The following is a 27,157-nucleotide window of genomic DNA, read 5'->3' as shown; positions in this document are numbered from 1 at the left end:
GTCTCAACAAGGATATTCATTTCATTTGATACTGATCTGTGACAAATGTATCTGTTTAGAGCTCAGCTTCAGAAAGAATCTTCTACAGAGACAAATATTTCTAGTCATGTGGAATTTTTTAGCTAGGTGTGAGCCTAAGATTATGACACATTCCCAGAAGGTGCTGATGAAATAACTAGTCTTGTAGCAAACCCAACAAAACTGTGAGTTTTGGTCACGGAAACTGACAATTTTGAGTATTTTGTATTAAAATACTAAATGCGGCTCTTCTTTTTCATTGACTACTGAACCTTTATTCAAGCAAATTTGATCCAAAAGACAATGTCTATGCTCATACATGTATGAGGACAAACAGATAAGCAACCTTCTTCTGCCACTTGTCTCTACAGCTTTTCACTAATCTTTTAAAATCCTTATTTGTTTTGTTTTGGTTTAATAACATTTAGGGTCTCACTGTTAAATCGTTTATTAAGTTAAAGCTGTTATTTAGTCAATGGAAACAAAGTGTGACATTTTACAAAATGACTGAGTTGAGTCTGACTAAGTGCCTGCCATTAAGTAAAAAAAGGAAAAATAAAGAATAAAAGTTTTGGCTTCAGGATTTTCTCTTCGAAATATACACCAAACATTTTTTCTGAATGCTGTTCATCTACTAAGCTTTGTATACTGCTTGCTTAACACACTGGATCACACTTTTTATTTATCAAATGAAAAAGAAAATTAAATGCCACTGATAACATATTCTGAAATATTTATTTTTATTTCATCTGTTTTTATATTTCATATATAATTCATAATGGCAACACTGATGTTTCAGATTTTAAAAACTGCAATGAACCTTGTTATTTCACTGTAACTTAGAATGATAATTTTCTCAGAATCTGGTGTTGCTGGAAGAAAAGGAACAATGACACAACTTATACATGTTATATTCTTTGCATCTGTGGAGAGGCAGACTGTGGGAAGAGATAATGTCTTTCATCAGAACATCTGATATATGTAGTTGAAAAAAGGTAAGTTTTAGACTGAGCTTCTAAGTTTGACCATGCTGCAGATCATATTGCTTTTTTAAAGACAATGTAATACAGGGCTTAACATATATCAAATAAAATTGTCAGTAGATAGTTCGGTAAAGCAAATACATACTGTGATCGTCTTTACAGCATCTTAAAGAAAAAAAAAAGCTAACACAGCAACTTCACTACTGCCTGCATTACTTCCTGTGTTTACCCATAATTTACAGTCTGAAGAGCTCCATCAATAAAAAGATAAAGTCAAGAAATAAGTAAAAGAAATAAAATTGAATAGAATAAGTCAGTGTCCTAAGAGTAGAGTACTATAAAGTGTTGTATCAGGGTTTTTTCCTCCCTTTAAAGATACTGAATTTAAATTCAACTTGCATGTTATTTTAGTTTTCATGTTTCTCCATCCACTGTTTGGTTACTTCTAACAAAAAAACCCTACCCCAAAACATAGTCATGATGCATAAAATCTTGGATTGGTATTGGTATGCATGCCGGAACACATTTAGGATAATTTTGACTCATGCTTAGGCCCTTTTTCCATGTGCCAGCTCATCTGAGGTCATTAAAAATAGAACACATATTTGAGTTGAGAACATCAGAAAGTGAAGGGGAAGGGCAGCCATTTACAATTACCTGAAACAGGATAATAGCGACACTGACATATCTGTGCAAATAAATCAAGTATGATGTTTCTTGTAGACACTGATTCAATTCTTACACTATCTCTTAAACTTTTTTCCAAGCAAACTGCAAAACTACAACACAAATGGTGTGCAATGCGCTGTTGAACTAAGCCTTAAAAGGGAAACATTAAAGGACACTGGCCTGATGCATTTAGATTTCCAGGCTCCTAAGGGACATTTTTCCCATGAAAGGCACTGCTTCTTGGTACATTGTGCAAGAAACTACATGAGGAGCCAAATTCTGTTTTTCAGTATATCCACAGGGCTTCCTTTTTCACTAGTTCTAGCCGTTCATTTTTATTCTAGGTTAAAAACGAGCCCTAAGTAAATACTTGCAAAGTTTAGTGGTCACCAAACAGCAAAGAAAAGAAAGTAGGTCTTTATATGTAGGAAAAGATATACATGCATTCATGTATGATTTCATTGATTTGCTAAGGAAACAGATGTTCAAACACGACATCTACCTCAGTTCCCTCCTAGAACTTTAAGAGGAATAAACTGTATCTTACCCTGAACTGAACTTAAAGGCTCATTCTGGTTGTCTTTTCATCCACAAACCATGTAGAAACAACAGTATCACTCGCATAAAGTCATCAGCTTCCTTCTGATATCTGTGTGCATGTATTTGTTGTGATTTATACCTATGGGTCCTGAATTTGAAGGGTCTGTCATATGACAGTGGCATGACAACATTCTAGTGTACCCTTTACAAAGTGCAATTGTGTTACAACCAAATAAAATGTATTTTGTTCTCCAGCAGTAAATCACTGGCTAACTTTTTTTTTATTTCAACATTATGTTCGACTTCTAGACTGGGTTTCAAACTATTCTGAAACACGGTAAGACTTCTGCCTCCACCCCTAAAATATCTTTTGACCTCTGAGACTGGGTATTCAACACTTACTTTGGTAATAAATTCACAAAACAAAAGCAGAAGGAGGGGGAGGGAGGGACAGAGGAAGAACGACAATGCCTTTCTCAAATGTAAGAATTATAGCTAATAAAACTAAAATTTAAATAATGCCAGAATATTAGAAAGTCTGGTGAAACATCCTACCTGGAACCCTGTCTGACGCTAACAGCTAATCGGGATTCACATTTAGAAAGGCATATTTCTGCCAATGTCTGTTAATGTCACAGCACAAGCTACTTCTGAAAATATTTATGCAGATAAGCAATTCTAGAGAAATGCAACTGACATTGTTATGAGCTTCTTCAGAGAAACCCATGGTATCCCTGTAATATAACACTGGTGTGACAAAGCTTCTGAGTCTCTCTGATATCACATGAGTGTGTGTTGAGATAAAAACATATGGGATAATGAAGGGAGGAGAAAGACACAGTCCCTGATTAGTAATGTCCAGTGCAACATTTACTCTCCCAGGCACACAATTCAGCAGCACATTTTCATTTCTTATCTGTACGTCTTTTTGGCTTTTCCACGTATCTGTGAAAAAATGTATCAGTGCTGCATATATAGAGAGAAATACTGGCTTGCCTGAAGGCAAAGGAAGTATCTATCGGTGTTTGTTATTTAAATTTCTCTTTTCTTTCTCTGATTTTCCACCTTGCAATACCAAAAATATACCCATGTTGATTTATTGTTGACTATTCAGCTGTGTGACATAGCTAAGCATTCCTTTTGGAGGAATAAACTCCCCCTTGTTATGAGTCAAACCCAATGGCTCAGTCTAACTGATTTGATTTCTATCCGAAGTATCTGTAGACAGAACAGCATTACTGGCTTATAAAGTAATCGGTGTCATTCAGGCATCCATGTACACATACACGTTGTCAGATTATTATTGCAAACCAGAGATTATCATAAGCTTCAGAATTTACAATTATCAACATGTTATTAATACTTAGAATAATGACTTATAGCAAAAAGAAATAATTATGAGAAGATATACCTTTTTTCATTAGCATCTAGGAGTCTCTTCATGGACATGTAAATGGAACAAGATTAACTGCATGCACAAATATTAAATCCTGTCTCTGCACAGGGAACTTGTAAAACTGTTACATGTCAAAGTATACATACTCGTGCACATTACACTATAAATGCCAAAAAAAAAGGGAATACGTGGAAAACAAATTAAATACACTCGTTTCTCCAGTGTTAGTAGCACATTACCGGAAACTGAAAGATGGTACTTCTTTATTGTTAAAATTTTTCTTTTGTGCAACTGACGTTTTACTCACCAGAACAAACCCCAGGTTTTCCCGTTATCTGCATGCAGTGGAACAGTAGGGGGAGCTCAATGCTTTTTTTTTCTCATAAATCTCACAGAATCAGGACTAGTTTCTTGGAAAACGTCTTGCCCCATAAATACAACAGGTTCGAATATCCAATGTAACTCAAAATATATCTAGAATTGTTCTTAGTATCCAACCTAAAATTTAACCACTTCTTAAAATTTCCTACTATATTCAAAGTTGCAGATCCATTAAACATTCTTTAGAGTAAAAAAATTAACTTCTTGCAATCTCTTCAAATGTATAACCAGCAAACCAAAACTAAATCTTTCAGAGCATTTTTATTTAGATTCTATGTCAGGTAATGCAAAGCCACAATTCAAAATATAACCGGATTAGGAAGCAGGCTAATAGAAACAGCACCCTGACAGCTTGCTTTATTATTATACCCACATCAGGGTAATAAATGGGTTTCATCTAATTATGTATTTAAACCATCTTAGCACTCTATACAACTCTCTATGTCCACAGCAGCATTTTGTAAGTGTTGAAAAGTCTCTTCAGACAAACGAAACCACTCATGTTATCCTTTTCCCTATTGATGAATTTCCATAATTCCCTGAAATATTATTATAGATTCACCAATCTTCCTTAAGAGAAGAGAGCACTATCTAAATTCAATGTTAAGTCCAGAGGAATTTGACTGATATACAGCAATCACTATACTACTACCATTAGCTTTGCGTCTCAAGTATGAGAATTTTTTCCATTTTTGCCTCAGTTCAGGTTCACAAATCATCCCATACTGGCTAAGATAACACACTATCTGGCTATCCTATTGTTATAACCAAAGTTATGTAACTAAAGTTACCACTATAACTGAGGCTTCCAACACAACCCACATTTTTACTTCAGTATGTAACTGAGTGCCTCAATTCCAGCAGAAGTATCAAATGGAAGCCAATTATTTTCTATCTTCTAACTCAGTTTTCTCCAGTATTTTAAATCACAGAATCATAGAATAATTTGAGCTGGCAGGGACCTTTAAAGGTCATCTGGTCCAACCCCCTGCAAAGAGCAGGGACATCTCCAACTAGATCAAGTTGCTCAGAGCCCCATCCAACCTGGCCTTGAATGTTTACAGGGATGGGAAATTAAATACATTAAATAGATTAGCAGGAATCCTACTTTCCTCAAGTATTTGTGATGGCTTTACATAAGACTTAAAGAGGACCATTTTTTCTTAGTACTACAAATTTTCTAATGGATTCTCATATTAAGATAGAAGATAGAAAGATACCTCCATTGTCACTGTACTTCCACTTAAAGGAAGATATTGATTAGTGGTTGTCTTAAGATCCTTCTCTGCACTCACTTTAAAACAATAAAGACTGGAAATGGTCTCCTGATGGACTTCTAATATTATTTTATAAAATTATATATAGCAATAAAAATCATTTAATTGGCCATCTGAAAATGCAATTGACCAGGTCATAATTTTTATCCTTATGTCACTTATCACTCAGACATTTCCTTTTGTTTTTCATTAAGAGATTTGGTAGTAAAGTGCAAAAGTTATTGATGCTCCTATTAATATAAGATACAAAGCATATACAAAGTACAGGATTAATTACTGAAGCTTCCAAATTCTTGCAGTGAATTTGTGTTTCAACTGCATATTGAAAAGGCAACTTTAAGAAGTACTATTACACAGAAGGAAGTATTTATTTACTGTTCATATTGACTGGAAAAATATCCCATTGACTCATCATTTTACATACTCTAACACTATATATTAAAGTTATGTAGAAAGAGGTACTTGCAGTTTCCTAACTGCAAATTGTCAGTCTGCATTCACATACAAATTATTTTCTACACTGAATGTTCTCCATTTATATTTGTTTGATATTTGCTACCTTTTAAGACCACTAGGTGAAAAAAATATATATAAATGTGAGAGAATGAAAATGCAGTCCCTTTAAATCTTTTGCTAATGGCAGACTCTTTGATTTATGGTGTTGAATGACACCTAAATCTGTAATGGTAAGTGTGTGGTATCCACTGGAATTCCACCCAGAGTATCCAATTTTTATTTACTCTGCTGTGAAATTACTCAGGCAGAACAATATAGAAATATTTTTTACTTCCAGTGTTGCTGTAGTAGTGATCACTTTATATGTACAGTTACATAAAGTGCATCCTGTGCTAAGTACTCAATCTCAGCTGGAACACTTTGCTTGCATTGAATTACAAAAATATTTTTTGTAAAACCCAAATCTTACTGCATACTTGTCTTTTGAGTAGGCATTGCTCAGGTAATTTAACCGAGGAAATGATACAATGCAAGATGATAATTTTTCACTTTACATACTAACCTTTGGTGTTAAGGTTGTGAAAAGTATTGTGGTGTGTTTTAATTTTTGATTCATCTTCCATTACAAAACTATGGCCAATGAGATAGTTACCCATCGTTCTTCTAGTGACAGACTATGGACTGCAAAAAAATCCTCAGATGATACACTCTTTGGATGATGAAAGGAATTGTGAATACTACTTTCCAACTAAATACTAGAAGAACTACCTCTATCTGGGCACTGTGTAACTCTTGTCTCCCTGTTTTGTGACACAGAAAGAAATAAGGTGGGAATGATGGCCTACCGGATTATTCCAATGGCTAGACTATTGCTGAGGATGCATGGTGAAATATTCACAGAACAAACTGGAGGATTCACACCATTACAGTGTCTTTGTCAAACATCTTAAAGGGAGCTCAGGGTCTGATGCTACTGCATATGATTATAAAAACCAGCATAATTCTATTGAAGATGATGGAGTTACAACATTTTGAAACTTGAATGGAATCATAATCAGGTAGCATATACCCAAGAGCAGACTGTGGAATAAAAGTAAAAGAATAGGAAAAGAATGCTTGAGGTCTTAGATAAATAATCCAAACATCTAATGTCATTAACACTTATAACCTAGCAAAGCATGAGATGTCCTACTGACTGCAAATGAACTAGACATTATATAAAGACAGGGAGAGACTGTTCAGTAGGGGCTGTTGTGACAGGACTAAGGATAACAGTTTCAAAATAGAGGGAGGTAGATTTAGGTTAGATATTAGGAAAACATTTTTTCCAATGAGGGTTGTAGAACACTGGAACAGGTTGCCCAGAGAGGTGGTGGATGCCCCATCCCTGGAAACGTTCAAGGCCAGGTTGGTCGGGGCTCTGAGCAACCTGATCTAGCCGGGGATGTCCCTGCTCCTTGCAGGAGGGTTGGACTAGATGACCTTTGGAGGTCCCTTCCAACCCTAACCATTCTAAGTCTCTATCGGTTAATAGGTTTGCATGATGAAATAGCAAAAACTAACTTATTTTGGAGTTGCACAAAAATAGGAACTCCATAAAGAATAAAAGTTGCCTTGTAAACAAAAAACAATGCTAATTCAAGAAGCTGAAAGAAAAATATACCTGAATGTGAAGAACATAAGAAATAAGCACAAAAGATATCTTAACAGAAATGAGAGAATTCCTATGCTGCCAAAATACAGATTTGTAATTCCGGTCACAGAGATGGAAGAATAGTATCTCACAGACTAGATCTTGGGAGGAACGCTTTATCACAGAACTTGCTGAAACTTCTGGGAGGATATTTTAATCTATGTAGTTAACAAATAATAAAAATACAACTATGATAGCCTAGATACATAATTGGCATCCATTTAATTATAAAAACAGTAGATAAACAATAGGACAAATGTCATCCCAGAGACAGCAGGTGCTAATATTGAATGCTTAAGTATCTATTTTTACTGAGCTGCTGTAGTACTGTGATATCAACTCATTACCAATCTAATGATTTAACATGTCATACAGCTATGTAAAGTGGTTTGGTTTTTTTTCAGGGCTGGAATTTATGATGCATTTCCACCAGACCTGTGCAGACCACATGGGAACAGTTGGCTGATGCAGCTGATCCAGCAGCTTATTGCCACATAAAAGGTGGTCTGGACCACTGTATGCCTATCAGCCATTTCCCTTGAGAAGGCTTGAAGGGTCATCTGAACCTTTGGGAAGCTAACGCAGTTCTTTAAACTAACAACAAACTAACCCCGGGGTGGGGGCGCGGAACCAAACAATAAAATAGGAACAGTTCCATACAGAGTTAAGGCGTTAAATCAGCTGGTCAGGGCCAGGGCTGGCATCTCACCCACGGTGAGAGCGTGCAGCACAGGGGAGAGAACTGCAGGGTGATGGAGGGCCGAAGTCTCTCTCTGCCTCTTCTGTGCCATTTGCCTGCACTGCGAGCACCAGGGCCTGCTGCCCACGGCGGCCATCTCACTGACAAAGTGCGCTGCTGACAGGAGCCATCGCACCCCACAGCGCCTAGCAGGGACCGTCTGTCCCCTCTTGTCCCTGCGGCTGCCAGGGCACCTTCCCTCTCCTTCAGCCTCTGCCTGCCCTCCCCAGCCAGAGGAAGGGCGAGCTCTGGACTTCACCCAGCTGCGAGCTCAACCTGCCACTCGCCAGCACAGACATCTGCAGAGAAACGGCAGCCCATCAGGCGTTATTTTAGGGAGAACTGTCTCTCTTCGCCGCAGGGTGGTTTCTGGAAGCGGCTGCGTAGCTCAGTAAGGCCGCGGGTCGACCCGCCCAACGGCAAAGAGCTGCGGCCCTCACCGCGCCGGGGAGAGGCGCCGAAACGCAGCACCGCTGCCATCACCAGAGTCCCCGGCGGAGGCAAAGAGCGAAAAGTCACCATTTCCTCCCTGCAGAGCGAAGCAGCAGGAAACATGCGCGCCGCACCGCGGCCCGGCCCGCCCGCTGCCCCCTAGCCCCGCGCGGCCCCCGGCCGCGGCTGCGTGGGCTGGCGTGCAGCCGAGCAGGGCGCCTTCCGGCCGGCAGGGGGCGCCGCGGCCGCCGCGCCCCGGAGCGGGAGCGAGCGAGGGGCGGCCGTTTCGGCCGTGTCCGTGCGTGGGAGCGCGGGACGGGGTCGTGGGGGATAAACTTCTCTACAGAGCATCCCTCCACTGATGCTGATTGAAAAAATCTGTGGGATCAAGAGAGCATTTGAAGAACGAAATTCAGAATATCGAACAATTTGTGTGCTTTTTCAGAAATAAGTCGTCCGTAAGAGCCTCAATAATAAATGTTTAAAACTTCACATAATACAAATTAACACAGTGTTTTTAACCCTTCCGTAATCATTAGTCTGTACCTTACAGCCTTGGCAGACAGCTTTTACTTTAAAATAAGTAACACTGGGAACCTTTCAGAAGGTGATTCGTCAAAACAACACCTACTGGAATAAATTTATTATATCAGTTGAAGGGAATTGCAAATATTGGATGTTATCCATTTAACAGTAAAGAACCAGCAGACACAATTGATTTGTGGGTCTAAAAAAAAACCAAACCAAACCAAACAAACCAAAACCTGATTAGGATGGTGTATTGGAAGGATAATTTGCTCTACTCAGACATACGGATGGCCTCTGAATTAACTGCAAGTAGTCATAAACAAGACTGAGATGTACTTGTGCATAGCACTGTGAAAACATCTTCCTTATGAATTATGGCAATCAAAAAGCTCTTGCAAGATATTCCATTGCTTAGGATGAGGCACTGACCAACTACGAGAACCCTGTGACGTTGTTATACATCATCTGCTGGTTCACCGTCATGTGGGTGCCAAGTTCAGATATTGTTTGGAATCTGTCAAAACATCACAGAAAACGTGTCTCAAGCAGAAGAGACAGAGGAGAGTGACAATAAGTATCTCGAGGCATATGGAAGGAAGAAATTAAAAACTGGAATGGATCAGTGCAACAAATGATACAGAGAAGACAAAACAAAGCAGTGGTTTCCCAATCTTTGCTGGCTTCTGAGGACAAATACTGAAGATGCAGGGTGCTTAATACCATCCTTTCCTCCCTCTCTCACTCTCACTTTCAACTTTTAATTTCCTGTGTCAGTAAAACATCTTGCAGGCAACGGGTTGCTATGAGGCGTGCATTGGAGACTACTTGGATAGAGGAATATGAGATTATTAATGCTACAGGGGAGGCTCATCAGGAAGTATCTGACCAGGATTAGGTATGGATAGATCTACGGATAATAATTATCTGTATGGGCAATAATGGTGTCTGTCATTTACTGATAGTTCTTATTAGGATAAAATATTTATAAAGGATGTTTCGCGTTTCAAAACAAAAGCCAACCCTTACGGAGCTGAGGGCTGGAAAGAAATTTCCTCACAGGTTTATGATCATGTAATTCTCCATAATGGGGGTTCTTCTGACTTCCACTAAGTCACAAAGCAAATGGGTAAAACTGTGTAATGGCTATCTGCTGATGCTACATTCAGGACTGGATGGATCATCCATTAAAAATCTGATGTCAATGGGAGCGGTACATAGAGATTAAATTTATAGTCTCTGGGGTGTCTTTCCTCCTTAAAAATGTAAAATTAAATTATCATTCTGCATTTGAGGTGCACACTGTATTCATGACTTCTACACTGAGCATACAAAAGAGTTGGTTAAGAAAGTAGAGTCAGACTTCATCTACTGGGAATGTGACAATGTTGTCTGAGGTATGTCCTTTCCAACAGAACTGCCATGCCCTCAGTTCGTGGGGGGGATTTTGATACAGTTCACCCAAAGGTCACAAATTCATCGACCCATTCACACCCTTCCTTTAGACATGATGCCAGAAGATGGTTGCTGCGGACTTGAACGCTGTGTACCAGTGTTCTAGGTACAAAGCAGTTGCACACCATGGAGTACCTTTTGTGTACCATGCACCCTGCTGGGCCCCTGCTTTTAGAAGAAAACTCTGGAACGTTGAGAATTAACTTAATGAGGATTTTTTTTCCCCTCCCTTTCATTACTTATTCACATTTTTACGTAAGCCGTCCCTGTAATTTAATCTTTAGAAATCTTTATTGGATTTAATATTAATGCATTAATCTGGGACCAAAAGACAGATAGATAAACACACAGACAAACCTACGTACATATAGGTTTTAAAATAGAGAAGATGGTTTGAATTAAATACAATTTTTAATTAATAGCTAAAAGTTTAGTTTAGTTTACTAAAACTCATGTATTAATTTACTGGAGTAAAGAAATGTAATTATAAAAAAAAAAGATTCCAAGTTCTATGAATTGTTTTTATGCATTATACATAAGTCCACTCTATGTGGATCTATGTGGAAATAATGCATTTTTAAAGGAAAAATGTTTCATGCTCTAAAAATTGATTCACTGTATTTCCTCATTATTTTATTCTCATCTTTTTATTTGCTCCTAGTCCTACACCTTTTGGCAGACCCTACTTAATTCATATTGTTGGTACACACGCAGAGTTTTAAGAAAGAGCACATGAATTTCAAAGCGGATGTCAAGAGGAGCTAGGGAGGACATCACACCTGAAGCTCGAAGGTGCGAGAGCGACGCGCCTCTCTACCCATTTCGTAGGCTAGTACGAGTTTCCCAGCAGATTTTGCAACATTCCCAGAGACAAAAAGTTTAATATGGAGGTGGGCAAACGAAGGGCCGGTGTGGAAATTTCACAATGAGTTTATGAATCCACAAAGACTAGAAGCTGTGTCAATAGGTCCCGTCCAACCGTGTGCCATCACCTGAGCGGGACCGGCACTGACGGCGAGCGAGGCCGGGGCTGGGAGCCACCAGCGTCGCCTGAGCAGAGGCTGCAACAGCGGAACGCACAACGCGAGGCGCGCAGCTCTTCCTTGCAGGCGCAGGGAGGGGGCAGGCAGGCCGTCGGGGCTGCTGCGGCCGCACCGACTTCCTGCTGCCGGGCGATCCCGCTCCGGCTGGCGGTGGGGAAGGTGCTGCTGCCCTCCCGGTCCCTTCGCTCCTGCCAGCTGTCACATTCCCTCCCCGTCCCTGCTAACCCAAGCCATCTCTTCTAGGACGGGCACGGAATAAAAATGCTTGTCCCTGACTAAAAACAAAGGAGGCGAAAGCCAACGCGACGCCCCGCGCTAGGGAAGCGCTGCCCTGCAGGACGGACCGGGCCAGGCTGCGTTTCTCGCGGCCATTTGGTGGGAAAAACCGCCCGGTCTGTGCCTGCACTCCACCTCCCCTCTCCTGCCCTCCGCCGCCACCGCTGCAGGGCGGGCGGGGGCGGCCTTCGGGCGCCGGGCCTGGCGGGAGGCGGCAGCGCGGGAGGGGGGCGGCTCCTCCGGCCGCTCACCCTCAGCGTGCGGTGGCGCGGGGGGAGCGGGAGAGGCGGCGGGAGTGACGGTCCGCCATATTCCTGCCTCACCACGCCCGCGGAGCCGAACCATTGAAAAGCCGTGCTTGCCGAGCCTTTGCCTGCCTTTCCTCCCCGGCAGCTCCTCGCCACCCGCCCCCTCTCTCGTCCTTACAGGCCGGGCAGGGGCCAGCCGCCGCAGCTCCCCAGCAGCGGCTCTCCCCGCCGCCGCGCTGGGAAGGAGGGTCGGCCGTGAGAGCAAGCTCTTCCCCGCAGGAGCCGGGCTGCCTCGCCGGGGCACGGGGGAAATGCATGCGCTGAGTGGGGGCAGGGATTAGCGGGCGTTCGCTTTTCCACAGGGCGTGGGGTGGTCGCGGTGGAGGTGGCGGTGGCGTCCGCCAGGGACGCTCGGGGACCGCGTTGGCTGCGGGCGGCGGCGAGGGAAGGGGAGCACCGGGGCGAGGGGCGGCGGTGGCGAGCGGCTCGGCTGGGTAGCGCTGCTGGTGTTGCCGCCGCGGTGCGTGTTTCCATGTTGCTTGGTGCATGATTTAGAGGAAAGGAGGAGTTGGCAGCGGCGGGTGTCAGCGGCAGGGAGCGGGGATCCGCGCCGCCAGCGGCCCTGCCTCTTCTTTCTCCTCGCTCCTCTGTGATAGCGAGGCGGCTGCCTGCGCTTGCCCTGCGGCGCCCGGCGGGGGCTCCCGGCCAGAGCGCGCCAGTGCCCCCCGGGGCCGGTGCAGCGGGGTGCGTGTGTGTGCGTGCGATTTTAGGGGGGGTGGAGGTTGTGTCTGAACCAGTTAGGAAGAATGACTCTGGAGTCCATCATGGCGTGCTGCCTGAGCGAGGAAGCCAAGGAAGCCCGGCGGATCAACGACGAGATCGAGCGGCAGCTGCGCCGGGACAAGCGGGACGCCCGCCGGGAGCTGAAGCTGCTGCTGCTGGGTGAGTGCGGGCTGCCGCCGCCGCCGCCCGGGGCTGCCTCCGGCCGGCGCGTTACATGGCGGGGCCGGGGCGGCGGCGGCGGGGCCGGCTGGGCTGCCCCCGGGCGCTGGCCGCCTCCGCCGCGGGGAGCCGGCGGCCGTCCCCGGGGGGGCCGCGGCGGGGCGTGTGTGCCCGCCGGGGGGCACGGCCGGCCGCGGAACGAACGGCTGCGGCTCCAGCCGGGTGGGCTTGGGGTGGAGGGGAAGCCTCCAAAGCCTTCCAAAATGGAGAGGGGAAGGATGACGGGTGAGTGAGGGGGTGCGGGCTGTGTGTGTGTCGGGTGGGGGGGCACATGGCGGCGGCGGTGTGTGGGGGGAGCGATGGCGAGGAAGCGGATTAATGGAGGGGCTGGCAGGGGGAGTCGCTGTGCGAATCGGCGGTGGCGGGTTTAGTATCTCTATTGTTCTGTGAGCCTCGGGGAGACTGTTGGCTCACTAGTTGCATTTTTTATTTATTAATTTTTTTAAATAATTGTGGTTTTTATTTAGTGAGGGGAAGGGGCATAAGGGACTTGTGCTCAGACTGTAGGCAGGTTTTTAGAAAGAGGAGGAAACCGTAAAGCCCCAGGTGCACGCACGGAGCTGAGGAGTAACCTGGAGCATGCAGGATGACAGGATCCTTAATACCCTTGCAGTCCATCCACTATTCAGGAAATAAAATCTGTCTTATAATTTCTCTTTAATTAAAACAAAGGTTGTTATTTTGGAGCCGCAGATAACGCAGAGGCAGTGTTTATCTCATGGAATTTTGTCTTGTGTTAAAACAAGCCTTTTGAATTGAAAGTATGTCTCTCCTTCCATAGCCAGCGTGCTCTGCTGTGTCGGCTGGCTCCCCTGGTAATACGGCTTCTGCCTGGGACTCTCAGGCCTCGAAATGTGTCCGCACCGCTGTGCGGATCAGGAGGGATGTTCCAAGTGGACACGGGATGTTTATGCTGAAGATTTTTGTCTTGGGTCGTGTATATGAAAGTAGTGATTTATACTGGGGGAGTAAACTACCTTTTCAGTGAGGTGAGGGAAGTTAAAAGGAAAAGTCGGAATACATTTTAGTGCTTCCATGTGAATACGCTGTTTCTGCAACTTGTCTTCTGGGTATGGAGAAAGGTGTTGGGATCTTTAACTGGTGTGGGAAAGGAGTGATGGAGACAGATGCAGCACTCCCCGTGATAACTAACATTCTGTCTAATTTTGTCCTGATTTTGTGTGATGGTAGTGCATGTTGTGACTGTTTGAAGATTCACAAAGAAGATAAAATAGGGAATAGATAGCTTGCTTTTGCTTAATTTTATGGATGTTTAATTACTTCATTATATACATTCACTTCAGCAGAGGCTCTTGGCATATTTGACCTGTTACTCAGGTCCAAATAATTTCTGTTTTCCTGATTTTTCTTGCAGTAGCGCTAGAGGCTTCTCCCAAATTTAAAAAAATGTGTAAGATTTACTGAATGAGACTGATATATTACCGAGAGAAGGAATTTGGAGATCTGCTTCTGCAATTAATAGTGCAGAGCTTGTACTGCTTTCCAAAGTCTTCCGAACAGTAATGTGCAGTGTAGGGGTGGGTGTTGGTAGATTGGGGTCCAGTTGTGGCATCACTTTGGATGAAATGGGATGCAGTGACTGGAGGGAGAAAAGGGGAGGAGCCAACCCATAGAAAGGGTTGGGGAAAACTCTCTTTGAGTGCTTGTATGAAAGATTTTTTTGCAGTTGTTGGGATTGGTGCAAACTGAGAGTTCTGACATGCTTCTGAAGGTGTAAGCGTGATGTACTAGAGACCAAGACGGGTAATGAAATCAGTACAGAGATTGTTTCTGTGCACACATTTTTGGTCTTTCGCTTTGTCAGCCTCTCTCCTGTGTTTCGCCGAAAGTGTGTGTGCATGGGCAGCTGTTCGGATTAACACTTAATGATCTCACTTTGTCGAATGCAGTATAGTGGTGAACCACTGTTGGAGTCCTGGGATTGAGTAAAGATTCAAGTTTCAATTTGTAAACAAATTTTGAGGAAAACTTTTTTATTAGTGGGTTTATTTTGGGTATCCGACAGCACTTTTTTTTTTTTAAGTCACTCTCACTGCTTCCCCAGTATAGGCAGTCGCTTGGTAATTAAGTTTGTGTGGGTCATTCACATGGTTATGAGGCAGACAAAACCGTTTTAGAGTAGAAAAGTAGTCATTAAAAACGATGAGGCTGTTAGCGCGAAAGCCATCTGAAATTGCTTAAAGTAGTGGTTTTTTAAAAAATAGAGTAAACCTTTACTATCCTATTACATGCCTTGCTCTCTCAAAACTTAAATTACTAGTGTTGCTTAATTTTATGTAAATTAGGCAAACGTGGTTTTGGTTTGGTCCCCCCCCGCCCCCCCCCGCGAAGTACCAACTTAGTCCCACTTTGTAAAGTATTGTGAGACTTAAAGGCTTTTGTATGCAGGACTGAGGCTTCTCCTTTGGCTTATGAGGAGAGTACTAGCGCAGTTTAAGCTGAGCCACATTACTTGACCATGCGCGTTTTTCAGACTTGTTGCAAGTGCGAAGTGAAAGGTATTATTAACTCAAAAGATTTTAAGGCATCTAGCATATGCTAGATGATTTTCTTATACTTGTTTAAAAATTAGATGTACAGAAATACAAATGAAGATATTTAGCAAATATAAAGAAAACAATAACATTTTTATATCATAAGAGAAGGTTTTTCCCCGCCTTAATTTGTGGAAGATACTGTGCTTCCTTGCGAAGTGAGTTGATTTCCTCCTAACTGTTACTATGTGACTAACTGTCGTAGTTCAGCCCCGATCGGGACCAGACTACCCAGTCTCTCTCTCACTCCCCCCACCTTCCGAGAGAACAGGGAGAGATGATATAAAGAAAAACGGCTCGAGGTTTGAGATAAGGACAGGGAGAAATCCTTAAAGTGCGTCCGTGCGCGCTGTGCTTGGTAAGCCGTTTTTTGTGTGTTAATGATGATATCTTTTTACTTTTCATGGGATGAAAGAGTTTAAAATGCTAAGTCACTTACGGAAAACTTTTACTGCATGCTAAGATTATTTTGAAGTATTAGTATAAAAGTAGACCCTCTCTGTGATGAAACATTGACATACAACTTCTAGACACTTTACTGTACATAATTGCTTAATTTTTGGAAAAGATTAGAACAGAACAAAGTAGTCTTTTACTATTGTAGTTCTGAAAAAAAAAAACAGAATTCAGAAATACACACTGAAACATATTAGAAAGAAATAGTAGTAGTTTGGCTAGCACAACTTGGCTGTAATGTTTAAGGCACTTTGGAACAGATTCAGTCTTCCACTGAATTTGGTTTTAAACTCATGTATTTTCCAAATTCTTCTGGATTTCATTACGGCTGAGCACTTTGTAAAACCCTATGATTGTTCTCCAGAGCTTACAGTTGTTAATATCCATCCGTTATTTGCTGTTAGCTGTAAAAACGTACACCAATTTTATAATTGGAAAAAAGAGGTGTTTTAATGTTTTATGTTGGTACATGCCAAAAAAAACCCCAACCCTGTACAGTGTTCTACATGCTTGTATTTTAAGCACATGTGTACATACTTCTTATTATGTACTGAGAGCCATGTGCTGTAGGTCTTACGTATATCATGTTGCCTGTCCATGGAAATTTTGCGTGGTTGCAGAAAGCGGCATTTGGACCTGTGTGATGGATTGTAGGCATAAACCTTCATTCCTGGATATCCTCTGCCTGTACACTCTATATGTCTAGAGTATCTAGGAAGATAATCTGGCAGTATCATGCTAGATGGCTAGCTATGCCTACATATCTGTAAACTGTGGCCAAATTAAGTACTGGAGGTGTGTGACAGTGTTTGCTGTTTTGTGACATACTATTGGTATTGTGTCACACGCGAAACGCAGTTTTCTACAGGGTAGGTCTTTCTTATGTTTGAGGTAGCAGCTGTGTCAGTGAAGAGAGTTGCTTGATAAAAGTGTTCTTTTATTCCCCGTGGGTTACCAAAGGAAACAAGTGGAAGATAAGCCATTTGAATTGTGTGAATGGCAACCAGTCTTAATGTGGAAAGACGCTTTTGAACATAATGTGAATATGCAGCGAGCAGCAGGATATGTATGCATTTATTTTCTTATACCTGTGTCAGCTGAATTAAAGATTCACATACAGAACTTGGTGGATTAGCGAAGGCTTAAACTTTCAGTAGGTAAGTTGAAGAGAAAGTGGGTCCATTAAGCCAGTGATGGAATACACTGATTTTATGTAACTTTTTCTTCAGCTACAGAAACAAGCAAGCTTCCTTATTTTTCCTGTAACTTCTGTATCAGTCTGTCTTACTCACACTGAACACTTTCAAATAATTGTATATAGTTACCACAGTACATATTTACAGCTGTAAAATGAACAAATAGTTAAGGTACATCTTGATATGTGTTGTAACTAGATTGGTAAATATCTCTTATTTGGAAGAAGCTGTTTCTAAGGAAATATAATTTCATTCTGAATGTGAAACACCTTTTATATATTACTATGTAGGCATATACGTCTGCATATAAAACTAACTTTTTTTTTTTGAGGGAAACACAAATTGTCAGCTGAATATCACTGTGATAATATATAAGGACATATATGTAGAACGTATTTAAGAACGTTTAGTGCATCAAGAAGGAATATTTTGTTTGCAGCCATGCAGCCGTTAAAAAGTATTTGTTGCTGTTTTTGTTTTACTTCTTTAGAAGTGATCTGCATCCACTGAGGATAATAGGAACTGGTTGAGGGCCTGAATAATTAAAGAATTCTAGATAATTTTATTCATATGTCAGAGAGCCATATAACCCCGAATTTGTATCTTACATTGGCAAAAAATATTGAATTAGTGCAGGAGGGATAAGTATATGCTGAGCAGAAGAATCTCTCAAGAGTGGACATTTGAGTGTTAAAAGTTAAGGAATAGTAATTCTGCTTTTGTAGGTGCTGCAAATTATTTTTTTTATTGATATATAATGGCAATTTCATAGAGGAATGCATGTCTTTTGAAATAATATGACAATCTCTGCAAAATTAATCCCAGGAAGGTGTGAAATAACATTATAAGGTAGATGTGTGACTGATGGTAATTAGCTTTGTTGCAGTAATGGAATATTTTCAACACTGAGCACTTTTTCTTGCCCTGCTGAATGGTGCAAAACTCAGGAAAAATCTGTTCTTCCGCTTGAATGCTTCCATGTATGAACTGTTAGTTTGGAAGTTTTTCAGCATTCACCTATTAATTACTCTAATTATAAAACCTCTGACTGGCAAGAATGAAGAGCCAGGAAAGCAGTACAAAACCAAGGAAGGATTAGAATGTAGGAAATGCTAGGAAGCCGTATATGTGGTGTTCTTAGCCTTAAAGAAGGAAGCATGCAGCAAACTTGTAAGTGTTGTTAACTCTGTGCAAAGAAGTTAGATGCATTAATGCTAGAGGACGTGAGTCTAAAAGATACTACGGTTTTAGAAGTTAAAACTTTTGAAAATTACTGGAGGAGTTCCAGGAACAGCACAAACATTTTTTCAAGCTAAATTAAAGATTAAATCTTAAATGTTCTGAAAGCACATTGTTCCCCCAATAAGTAATGCTGATACAGAGACTGAACTGAAGGGTGATTGTCTACAGCTTTTTGTCCTTTCTGGGTTTTCGAAGGACAAATGGCATGGAATAATCAAAATACTTAATTTGCACGCTATGCTTAGTGTTTAACAGTACTGTGGAGTTTTATCCCAGAACCCCTGTGCTGGTGCAGTTGCCAACTGCAGAAAAGTGCTGTTGTTGGTTTTGTTCTGCATTTGAGAAGGAGCTGTGGATATTCCAGAAACAGAAATAAACTCCAGCAAACAAGATTCCTCCTCAGTTGATCCGTTCAGGTTGATTCATCCAGCAGACTACTGATACAAATGATACCATTTAGGTGAGCCCCACCATGGTGGTTTTGTTTTTTTTTGTTGTTTGTTTTTTGTTTTTTTTTTTTTCTGAAGAGGACGTGGTGTGCAGTATGTGGGTAGCTTGAATAAAGCAACAGAACATCAGGAAGTTTCTGCAAGTGGAAAACCCTAGTGATTCACTGAATTGAAAAGATAGAGGCTGAATCATTCTTGCCTTTGCAGAGCTGAGCTGTGTATCGACACCTTCGTCTCAGAGCTGTCTCGTTTGTAAGTTAGGTTGACCTGCTCTGTGTCTGGAAGAAGCATCTGTTACAAATAGGGCTAGGTGGTTTTGTCTAGTGCCTGGGTCTGGTTTTGTCTCAGAGCAAATAGATAGATTAAACGTCTACCCAAGGTCCTATCCTTATTGATTTTCTGTGCTTTTTGTTTTATATCTGGGAGAATGCCACGGTGGTCCTTGCGGAAATGCTTTGGGACTCGGCCCCAGTTATCAAAAGTCTGTTAAAGGAGGATTTGTTTTTCCCCAAGGGAAATTGTGGAAGAGGCAGTTAGCGATTGAGATATGTTATATTCCCGTGCCGCCACCCCCCCCCCCCCCCCCCCCCCCAGTCTTCTCTCCTGTTCAGAGATGAATGCAGCTAGGTCCTTAACTCTTCTGATGTTAACTGAAAATTCAGGTCTCATCTTGGTAAATACCACCAAATGTGGATCATGAGGTTTTTTTTCCAGATGAGGTTAGCCCCCTTCAAGTTGAATCCAAAGTAAGAGCTCAGGTTTACTATTCTGTAGGAATTTGGTGTCATTGAATGTGATGGAAACCCAACCTGTTACAGATTCTTTTAGTAAACAGGAATTGAGAGTTTAGAAATTGCTGGTTTATTTATGATATAGCCATGAAATCAAACAAAGTCTTCTTTATCAAAGTTTTATAAACTGAGGTACTGTGTAATGAACATGTCTTAGGTAGGTTTTGAAGTTCTCAGTTAGGTAAAAATATCTTAGATTTCACAATATTTGCTCTCATGGCACAGAATATATATTACTGCCTAGTCTTGTTAGTATGTCTGTCACTGTACCTGAGCTATATGCTCACTGGCTCCTAGCATACTGCTTTTTGGTCCTTGGCTCGTTCGCTGCTGTACCAGCTGCAAACTGGAAAGAAACAAGATAATCTTCTGCAAGAATCCTTATACTAAGGATTTATGCAAGTTAAGGAAAGTTGCTTTTCTCTCCTTTTTCTATAAACCTATCACAGGAGAGTTTTTAAGTCTTTTCACTGTTAAGGTTAAGTCTTCAATGTTAATGTTAAATATCTTTCTTGTACTAGAGACTATTGGAAAAGAGTGCTGAAAGCTATTCCAGCCCACGTTTCTCAGTGAATGGAGTGAGAAAAAGAAAGTCAAACAGAAGGTTTCTGTAGCAGCAACTGCTAACTTCAAAGGCCAGAAAAACTCAAACGCATAGAATTTGGGAAAGATGCCATAGTTCCTTGTGCTTTTAGGAACTGATCAGGTGTGGGGAAACTGAAGATCAAGTATGGAACGCTTATTTTAATCTAGCGCTGGATTTACTAAGCACTGTATGTGCCTCTTGATCTCATAGACCAGAACAGTAAAGGTAATGGAAATTAAATGCTGAAAACAAAAGGCATTATTCATATATCTTCAACAGGGTCTTATGTAGGTGTCCAGCTACTTGGATTATTTTATGTTTGCCATTTTGGAGTATGTTGTCTAGATGATGTTGAAATCAATGCTCACGTTGATACTGAAAACTTTTCAAAGGTGGTTTAGGAAAAAGGAACAGTTTTTTAAAAAAAGGGAAAGAAAAAAACCCCCCTCAAATTCTCTTTTGTTACATGCACAGTTTCCTTAACTTAGTGGATCTTTTAGAGAGAAAATAATAATTCTTACAGTAATTCTCACTTCTCCTTCTCTTTTTGTGTCTTTGTTTGTAAAAAGGAAATAATAGTAGCCTAGAAACTGAGACGCTGTATGGTTGTGCTGGGGAAAAAAGCCTAAAGAATAAAAGGCATGATCTTACACATATGTTTAAATAGCTCTGGTTAAATTATCTTTTTGTCCTTTTCATTTCATGTTTGTGTGTTGATGGAACCTGACACCTAGAAGTATTTTCAAGAAGAGTGACAATCTTTGTGCCAATTTAATCTCTCCTGTCCTGAGACTGCTAATTTTTATTGGGAGTGATTACAATGTGTGCACCTGGTCATCATTAACAATAGCTTATCTCAGAGTGCAGGCCACCAGGCAGCTGTCTGACTGACTTTTGAACACTGCTGACCTGGCTCGTAGTTGACGATCAAAGTCCCTTTATCTCATTACCACTCCCCTAATCTGTCAAGTCTCCTTTTAAGTGAATTTTTGTGGGGGGTTTTCATCTGGGATGAAGGCCAAGTCTGGGTGCGTTGCCCCTTCGTCAAGGCAATCCTCAACATGAATACAGACTAGGGGGTGGATGGATTGAGCACAGCGCTGTGAAGAAGGATTTAGGGGTACTGCTGGGTGAAAAGCTGGACGTGAGCTGTCAATGTGCACTTGCAGCTCAGAAAGCCAGCTGCATTCTGGGCTGCATCAAAAGAGGAATAGCCAGCACACTCAGGGAGATGATTCTAACTCTCTACTCCACTCTCATGAGACCTCACCTCGGGTATTGCCTCCAGCTCTGGAGTCCTCTGTACAAGAAAGACATGAACGTGTTGGAGTGAGTCCAGAGTGGGCCATGAACATGGTGAGAGGACTACAGCACCTCTCCTGTGAGGACAGTTTTGAGAGAGTTGGGACTGTTCAGCCTTGGAGAAGAGGAGGCTCTGGGGAGACCTTATTGCAGCCTTCCACTACCTAAAGGGGGCTGATAGGGAAGACAGACTTTTTACCAGGGTCTGTAGTGACAGAACAAGGGAGAACTGTTTTAAACTGAAAGAGGGTAGGTTTAGATTGGACATAAGGGAGAAATTTTAATGACAAGGGTGGTGAGACACTGGAACAGGTTGCCCAGAGAAACTGTGAATGGCTTATCCCTGGAAGTGTTGAAGGTCAAGTTGCACAGGGCTTTGAGCAGCCTGATCTGGTGGAAGATATCCCTGTCTTTGGCAGGGTGGTTAGATCTTTGAAGATCCCTTCCAACCCAAACTATTCTGTGATTGGAGTGCTTTGGTAATAATAAATTCCTGGAATTGAAGATGTTATACCTGTTTCCAGTCTGATTGCTGGATGAAACAATATTTTATTTTAATCTATTTTTTTTTTTCCTCTGAAAATGCCTCTAAACATACTTTCTATTTTCTTGGTGAGAAGAGATAGTGTGAGATTTTTTGGTACAGTGTTCAGTTTCCTCATGGTCTCTGTCTCAGCATTTAAATGGTATATAAAGTAAAGAAGATAATAAATGTTTGCTCTGATCCATGAAAAGATGCCTGTCACTTAGATGTCTGTTTCTGCTGGTTTAGCAGCTGATTTCACAGAAAGGCAGAACAGACAATTTAGGAGTAAATTTGCTTTAATCAAAATATAAAATTGAGTATTTTCTACAAACAGGACTAAGATTCATTGGAATGAATGAATTTGAGTAAGTTAACTAATAGCATATTTGATCTAAATCTGTTGTTAGTGTCAGTAATATTTTCCTTTTAAAGATGGCTTGGCTTGTGATCATTTAGGCTTGGCTTTTAATACCATCTGTGATCATAGGAATCTAGAAACATTCTTAATCCAGAGAAATTTTTGTTCTCTTGGGCTTTATTTACTTAATTCCATTCGTTCATGTTTCTTATCTGCAAGACATGATAATAAGGAATTCTGATCCACTGTGTTTTGTTCTGTGTTTGGCAGTACAACAGGGTAAGACACTACTATTAATTATTAAATCTAGTTAAGGTTAAGAACTAAACTTGGGATAATCTCTAAAGATTTTAGCCTTTGAACCAAAACCAGATAAACAGAATTTGCTAATAGCTTAATTATGGCTGTACTCCCAATGACAAGTGCAAAACTCTGACATTGAACAGTGAAGTTAATATGTACGCTGTGATAGAAATTTGAGACAAGCATTCTCTGGGCAGTGGCATTCTTGTGCCTATAATTTTTTTTCCTTAAATTTACAACCATGTTAGTTTGTTAGTGCAGTTTTAATTTGGTTGTTCTCAGAAAATGCTTTGGCTGAATCTTTTGATTTACAGACTTTTTTGGTCTACAACTTGATGTAGTAAAGTGAGCAGCACAGTATTTAACTTTATACATTGCATATTTTGTCTGTGGACTTTTCCCATTAAATAATATAAAACCAGTAAAAGAGGAAAAGATACACAGCTTTTGTTGTTTAAGAAGGCAAAAGAAGATTTTTTTTTTTTTTTTTTTTTTACTGGTAGCTATGCAATGCTACTGTATATATATGACTTGTCAAGCCGTTAGGACACGTTCTTATGTTAGAACAGCTTCAAAAAGGGAAAAAAACACCATGACAGTATTTTTAAATGCCTTTGCTTTATATTTTAGTTGTTTGTATCCCCAAGGAGCGATGATATTATCTGGAATGTTCCAGAGCTGGAGAAACAGCTCACCACCTTCCATGCCAGTGTGTTTTATTTGTCCTGTTTACATGATACCAATCTACCTCAGCATAGTGACATGCAATTCGCTAATACCTTCCCATTTCTTTGCAAGATTTTTTATGTGCACAGAGACAAAAAATTCTGGGAAATGGTCAGAACAGAGCAGTAAGCAACACAAACGTTTATTTGTTGATTTAGTACGTCTGTTTTCTTTAGAACAATATTCCAACCTACCAGTCTCGACTGTAGTTTGGATATAGTGACATTAATTGTATACATCATTGTGCTTGGTAGCTCTCAGGCTTGCTTGTGTGGTTTTTGGTTTTGTTTTGTTTTTCTGTTGTTGTAGTGTCTTGTTTTTGGGAGTGGGATGCTTTTTGAACCAAAATATATGGCTTTTCCACAAAACACCAGCAACCTGTCTGATAACCTCTTTGTTTACTGTGGAATCTATTTTCTGGCATCAGATGAGGTATAAGAAATAAAATAACTACACTGCTCATCGGTTAAATTAATCATCTTCTTGAACATTGCATTTACTAATAACATCAAGGACAGAAAGAAAATATTCCAGTATCCCCTGTTCGTGGCTCAGTCTGGATGGTTCATAGTTCAGTCCAAACTCTGTAAGCATAGGGTGGATTTTCTAATCCTTTAATCATTCTCGTAGCTGTCTTTCGACTCTTTTCCAGCTCTTCAACATCATTTCTGAAGTACAGATGGAGAATTGAACACTAATGTGTATGTACTTTTAATTACAAGTACAGGAGTAAATTTTTTTTTTCTGCTAGCTGAGATACCACTGTTGAGGTGCGTTCAAGGAGAGCACCAGCCTTCTGAGCCGTGGCGTTAAACTGTTAGTGTTCAGATTACTATCTGCCCTAACACAAATACTCTAAGTAATTGCTTTTCAGAGCTGGTTCATTCATTGTTTGACAAGCTTACATTTAACAGTATTCAGATGCACATTCTTTGCCTATTTCTGTTTTACAGGTTATTCTAATTACTTCTCAGCATCATGTCCTCTTTTTAGTTTACTAGTCTGCAGCTTTTGTCTTGCATACAAGTACTGTCAGTGATAATTTTATGTTTTTATTCTGTCTTATGGGTGAAGATATTTAAGATTCTTAGCCGGATCCTGTTATCACTGGGATTCTGTTTGGAAGACAGCTGTCTTTTGCATATATAGTTTAATACTTACTGTTTAAACAACTGTTATTTAAGCATGCTATGTTGGTTTGTTGTATGACACCAGATCAGTTGCTTAGCAGATGCCTGGTTCCTTGAAACCACTGACTTTGTACAAGTGCAAAACATCTGAAATATTTTAACGGCATAGCTCTTAGTGTGCACTTTTTCCCTCACCCCTTTACCATCCTTTAGGATTTTTTGGGTGATATTTCAAGAGCTACAAGGCAGGATGACTTCCTAGTCAGTCCTTCTAAAACACTTTGATAAGGGGTGTCTGGACCTGCTGAGTGACAATGTTTTAACTTTAGTAAATCCTCTGTAATGTTTGTCTTCAGTGCGTGGTACAGTGGAAACTCTTCATTGTCATTGGAAATGCAGTCTATGTTTCCCTAAAAATAAAACAAATATTTGCAAATTATGTATGATTTTATGCGTTAATAAATATTAAGTGTTCTGCCACAGCAGTTTAGTGAGGGATCAGTTTGGTTTTGTGAATTAAAAAAAAAAAACCAAGCAAAAACCCCAACAAAACCTGAGGTATCATGTGGAGCACTAGAGTTCTTCATTTGGCTCTTTCTACTAACATTTTGTGAAATTTCCCAAATTTTTGGCTTATCCCAGGTTTTTTTTTCTTTTTCTTTTTGCCTCCTCTCCTATGCAGGGTGCTTTTATTATTTTTTCATTTTTCCTTGTTTTGTGGAATTGAGGCTGTCTAGACTACTTCATAAAATATTCTGAAATGACTCCCGGTTGTTCTTGTTCTAAATCAAAGTCCAGTTATTTACACTTGTAATTCTGTCAGCTTTTGCTGAAGTAGCTCTCATGAAACACATCGTACCTATAACATACCTCTGCTGTCAGTGTTGGACTTCTTTTGTTTACACATAGCAAATGCTGCTGAGTTGTAATGCTGCTGCAGTTACTTTTGACTGTAGTTCTGCCACATGTTATTTTTCTTAAGAAGTATTTCTGTGTGGTGCCTTTCTCACTTAAAAATCATGATTTGTAAACTTGCAGAAATACAGAGATAATTTGCCTGAGACCTTTAGCATCAGTTACATGGCCCTGGGAGATTATACCCCCTTCCCTTCTCATTAATTGAGTGGGGCTCCTTAAATACCTTATCTGTCACATCAGCTATGACTTATTTGTCTACCATGGGAGTAGCTTTTGTGTCAATTTTTCTCTCTTAGAATTTAAACAAAAAATGTTAAAGATCACTGGCTGAAAGCCAATTCTGAAGTATAAAAAAAGCTCATCACTGAGCTTTCATTTTTGTAAATCTTTCCTTCAGTTATACCTCCTTCTTCAAGTCTACATCTGTGTAATTAGCTGCTTTTTGGGCTTGTCACTTAGATGTCTAGAACATTCGTACAAAAAGTTTAATCTCTCAATTTAATTTGATTCTTCATTTAATGTTAATCTTATTTTTATTTTTCTGCTAAGTAAGTGCACTCTACTCTGCTGTCCACCCCCTTCAATAGAAGAACACTCTGACGGCTCTGGCCAGCATCCCTTTCTGAATGTTTTTCCTCTTTTTTCTAAGAACAAAAACTCTCCAAACTTTGCAACTCCAAGTTCCACAGAAATCCAGTGACTAGTGCCCAGAATGAAACTGTCGTATATGCTTTACCTGTCCAGAAGTTCACCTCTAGGTTGTTCTGTTTTGTTCTGATAAGGAACAGAAATGTTCTCACTGGGTGTCGGGATAATACGTGTGACCTGTTTAGATGTTTATAATTTGGCGTGATCACAAACGCATTTGTGCTCAGAGATGCCCTGCCTAGTGCCACCAAATTCTTTTTGGACAAGACAAATGATTTCTAGATTAAAAGAAAAGTAACAGAAGGAAAAAAATACTCTCTTCTCCTCCACTCTCAACACTCACCCCTAACAGAAGTGTGCTGCAAAGTCAGGAGATTATTTGCAAAGATGAGAGTTAATCCTCAGTGTGTACATCCATGAAAGAAAGATGTACAGACTAATGGCACTCTAAGAAGGTACTGTGCAATAGATGTGTATTCTAAAATACATACAAATAACTTTTTAAAAACAGCCAGTCTGTCCAGTCAAGGTTACTCTGAGGTCAGGTGAAAAGGGTAAGGAGTAAGGAAGAAGTGCACAGGCTGTTGGTCTGTAGCCCTGCCATGGTCAGGCCAAGTGCTGGAGTGGCACAGCAGCCGGCTACTGCCTTTGCTCCTGGAAGAGACCAAAGCTGGCAAGACTTTACTCTGGAGTAAGCAGATGCCTGCCAGAGGGGCTAGTGGCTTCTCCTGAGGGACTTGTGGGGATGGTGAGGAGGAACACAAGCTCCTTCCAAAGTACCAAGTAGTCCTAGTCCCACTGCTTTATTGCTTTCTTTGACCCCCCCCCCCTTCCTAGC

At 40.9% G+C, this 27,157-nt stretch overlaps 1 protein-coding gene across 1 annotated transcript in view; it reads left to right on the top strand.

Annotated features, from left to right (window-relative positions):
- Positions 1-12,248: 12,248 nt before the first annotated feature.
- The window catches only part of GNAQ (G protein subunit alpha q), a 130,262-nt gene continuing 115,353 nt past the window's right edge, over positions 12,249-27,157 (top strand). The window contains exon 1 of the mRNA XM_086769921.1: positions 12,249-13,073. Within this exon, the coding sequence (XP_086626047.1) occupies positions 12,938-13,073 (136 nt within the window). The 5' untranslated portion in view covers positions 12,249-12,937. The remainder of the gene's footprint in view (positions 13,074-27,157) is intronic.

This window comes from Chlamydotis macqueenii, chromosome Z (genome assembly GCF_036417535.1).
Source record: "Chlamydotis macqueenii isolate bChlMac1 chromosome Z, bChlMac1.mat, whole genome shotgun sequence".
Taxonomy (NCBI): domain Eukaryota; kingdom Metazoa; phylum Chordata; class Aves; order Otidiformes; family Otididae; genus Chlamydotis; species Chlamydotis macqueenii.
The sequence above is the reverse complement of the archived record's forward strand: the minus strand, read 5'-3'. Positions and strand labels throughout refer to the sequence as shown.